Genomic DNA, 4,061 nt, shown 5'->3' with positions numbered 1-4,061 from the left:
GGGTCGGCAATTGGAGCCTCTATCGCCTTCTTAAGAAAGACGCGCTGGGTTCGAAAGGACCCACAGCGCTTAGAGATCCGTCTCTCTCTCTCCAACTTGGGTGGAAGCCACCCAAGCCTTTTGTACGGCTAGCAAGCCAATAGCTAGCAGCCACGTGTGCCTAAATTAAGACCGGCCAATAATGTGGCTCAAATCTCAATACAAATGGCGGGAACTCCTTTGCAGCGTGCATCACTAAATGCAAGAGAAATGCACAATGCAAAGAAGGCTACAAAATGGCGGGAAACACTTTTCTGCACGCGGGTTCTCTATAACAACGGAACACTCCGTCGTGCAAAAGAGCTGCAATTCGGCGGGAACATAATTTAGCAGTGCCGAAGCGCACACAATCAAAAATCCACAACTTTGGGTTGTGACAAATACTACCAAGACAGAAATGTTATGCACTGTTATATGAATAATATCGCTTAGGGACACAAAATTACACAAACTGGTATACATGATCGGAAACCAGTTCAGATCTGTAACGCAACAAAAGTTCAGTGCACATCAACCACTTTCATAATGACTGAAACTGGTTTAAGAAGTCTGATACTACATCTAGACTTATAACTGATTTAGGTTAAGTCAGTTTACTGAACTTCTGTCCCACATCCCCTCTAGATTCAAAGTTAACTCTCAGTTCTCCAGCATCCTAGGATGCTTTGTACCTCCCCCACTATACCCCACCACCACTCTTGTAGGGTGGGCGGGCTAGCCTTGGCCTAAGCTGTCTGCCCCAGCTGAGCAGGGAGGCATGCTCTACTGCCCCTTGGATTCTGGCCTGAGCCACTGCAGGCATGTAGCTGCATTTCTGGAATCAAAAGTGAATGTCTGTTCACTTGCTTATCAGTTCAATCTACACAGCCTAGTCTAACCTGGAAAGATTGAATCAATTCAGCCTCAGGCTTTCTGACTGTACTTAAATGCTCCAGGGAATGATCCCTAGGAGGCAGGCTTGCCATTTTATCTGTAGCAGTCATGTTCAGGTAAGTTTTTCACTTTATAAGCCCCTCTACCACGTCCAGTATATAGAAATAAAGCAACAATCTAAAGATCGTATAAGACTTATGCAACAATAATCAGTGCAAAGGCAGTTTTCTGTGTTGGAAATCAGCATCTCCTGCACTATTAATGAAAAAGGGGTTTAGTTCGTTCACAAAAGGATTACTATAGTGTCTGGAAACCAGATGCTCTATATCAACATTGTATAAATTATTTAATCAACCAGTGAAGTTAACCATATTTAGTTTAGTTGCCCCAATCTTATTATTTCAGCCACAAAATAACCTCCTTCATTCCTTTACAGACTTAAACAAGACTTTTTTCCCCTAGCATGTGAGACGGTAGCAGGCAGCAGAAACAATACTTTGTCTTTAGCCCAACTAGACCAAAGAATAAAAGTCTTAATGTAGAGCTACACTCCTCAGCTATCAAGATTAGCTGGTTCCTATGTCTCCCCCACCTACTTGTTAAACTTAGCTTAAAAAGTTTTTTGATTATGGAAGAACTCCTGACTTTGCTTAACAGAGCCCCCATCCAGTTGAAGAATGCCAGAAATTGCCATAATGAATATTAGGCCAGATGCTACATATTGCTTGAAATCCCTATTCATATATGCCCCTCCCCCACAAATCCCCACCCCATTCTCTACACACATTCCCAGTTAGACCAGGGAAGGTTAAGTGTCACAGCTATGGAAGTGGGTTAGGCAGATAACTTCTATTCATGGACAAATGTGGCTAGATTAAGATGTCATGGTTGACCTTCAAGATTAAATTTTATTTTTTTGAAAAAAATTACACAAAATATAGATTTTACATTATCGCCAAGTGTGGTAATTACCATGGGACGCCTTTCCAATGGTGCAGAAGGTGACTTACCTTGCCAGATCTGCATACAGTAATGCAAAAAAGAAGACTGGAATAATCCACATCTGTTTCATATGACTACTTCTCACACAACTCATTTCACATAAACAATTGATGAAACTGTTTCTGCTACGTAGAATGTAGTACAATGTTTAAAGACAGCTTCGCCCCCAACTGCTGCACAAACCCACTCATATAAACACTTCAATGAACATTAGTATTTAAGTCGGCCTGAGGGGTGCTTTGACACTCAAAGACTAAAGCATGAGCTTCTAGGCATTTAATAAAAATCAGATGTTTGTAAACAAAGACTTACAATTTATTGGCATTAGTTACAAAATAAGATATTAGACCATGATTTACCATCATGTCTATCAGCATATACTTTTATTTTATTATAATGAAACAGAACGAGAAGCAAAATACATTAGGAATCCCAAATTAATCAAACCGCAAATAGGTCCCATGTTTTCTTCCTACTTGTTCTCTGCAGTTAGGCAACCATGCAAACAGGTGTGTGAATAATGTGACATCAATAACTGTCTTTCTGCAATGCCCACATGGCTAGATCCTGCCCCATGCTCCCTCAAGCAAAGGCATTTCACTGTCTTTACCACCCTTTGCAGTTTTCCTCCTCCGTCCTGGAGACACCTTGGAGTACAAAGCATATCACCATTGTCAAGACTGCACCGTCCCTTTAAGGTACCACATTCCACCATAGCTTACACAGCAATCCTAAGGAAGAAGGGAAAAGAGGTTACAGATACTAAAAGGTGATTTGTCTAGGTATTACTACTAACAACCCCCCCGTCCTTATCTATGAAGTGCAACAGCCCTTTAAACCTCTGTTACTCAACTAGCTAAGAAGGGGATATGATCCTACAACCTTCATAGGACTTCTTCCATGGGTAGGAGTTGCAAGATGGAGCCTCTCCATCTAACAGGCTTCTGGAGCTGCTCTTGTTACTAATCACATTTACCGTGGTAGGACCCAAGGACCACACAAGGCTGGAATTCTTCCTGGTGCTAGGTACCACTGTACCCCTCTCACCAGGCATGATAAGTTAATTTTGGAGGGGGAGCAGAAGTAGGAGGGACAGGTGTGGAGCAAAGTGGACACAAAGAAGTGGTGAGGAGGGGACAGCTTATAACAAAAACACCCAAATGTTGCAGGAAGTAGTGCAAGATCAAGGAATTTATTAGAATAAACTGCAAAACCACTGGATTATGCATTGATACTATAAACTGAGCATCTGGTAAACAGCCTGGGGAAGGTGAGATATTTAAACATCAATGAGTATTTTTTTCTATTTAGCAAACACTAATTCCAGTGACTTTCTGACACAGCATTCCCCTTCCTCCTCTTGCTCCCAGTCTCTAGTAGATGATTCAACAACGACTAACACATGCCCATACAAGTGCTGTTATGTGGCTTCAGAGAAAAGGAGCTCTGATTTTATTACTAAGCATCACGCCACAGCAGTCAAATGCACTGCAAATATTCAACCTTCAAAGAAGGAAGCAAGCTAGGAAGAAACAGCGGTTTATATCTGTAGATCAAGATTGCAGACCAAACACCCTTCAGCCTGTCCCTCTAGTCTTAACAAAGGAGTGGGGGGAGTAGGGGAAAGGGAAGAGAAATAAGGATTTGCAGTCAGGGCTTCATTCAGGCTGCAGTTTGACTGGAATGCAACCATCCCACTGGCAAAGGAAGGCACAGGAGTGACGCATGTGGTAATGGCTTAACTGTGCCATAAGGACTATTCTTGCACTGCCTGGACCCATGTATATTCATGGAGAAATTAAACATGACCCACACACCCCAGTCCTGCACCAAAAAGAGGTGGTTCTTAGCACATTGACATCCCCCACAGGTAAAGTCCTTGTTAAGTAGCAACACTGTGAGAACATACATCTTATCCAGAAGCTCTTGGTTGGTCAGAGTGTAGGCACCTCTGTCCTCTTGACACAAACTGTCTGTACCAGCATGATGTATTAAATTATAGGCAAAAATGCTCCAGACTCAGCAAGGCCAGATTCTTGCCTTGGAGAGCATGGACACATTCTTATCAAATCTGTCCTCTTAGCAAAGCAGAAGTTTTTCAGTTTTTCAAATGCACAACTGATCTATATACCAGCCCCTATTCAGCA

General features: G+C 42.3%; 1 protein-coding gene across 2 annotated transcripts in view; it reads right to left on the bottom strand.

Annotated features, from left to right (window-relative positions):
- Positions 1 to 1,803: 1,803 nt before the first annotated feature.
- POLR3E (RNA polymerase III subunit E) overlaps positions 1,804 to 4,061 on the bottom strand; it is a 36,848-nt gene continuing 34,590 nt past the window's right edge. For both annotated transcript variants that reach the window (XM_006026117.3, XM_025207015.1), the window contains one exon: positions 1,804 to 2,645. In XM_006026117.3, coding sequence (XP_006026179.1) covers positions 2,589 to 2,645 — 57 coding nt within the window. In that variant the 3' untranslated portion in view covers positions 1,804 to 2,588. The remainder of the gene's footprint in view (positions 2,646 to 4,061) is intronic.

This window comes from Alligator sinensis, unplaced genomic scaffold (genome assembly GCF_000455745.1).
Source record: "Alligator sinensis unplaced genomic scaffold, ASM45574v1 scaffold330_1, whole genome shotgun sequence".
NCBI classification, from domain to species: domain Eukaryota; kingdom Metazoa; phylum Chordata; order Crocodylia; family Alligatoridae; genus Alligator; species Alligator sinensis.
Note: the sequence above shows the minus strand (reverse complement) of the source record. Positions and strands in the feature narration are given on the sequence as shown.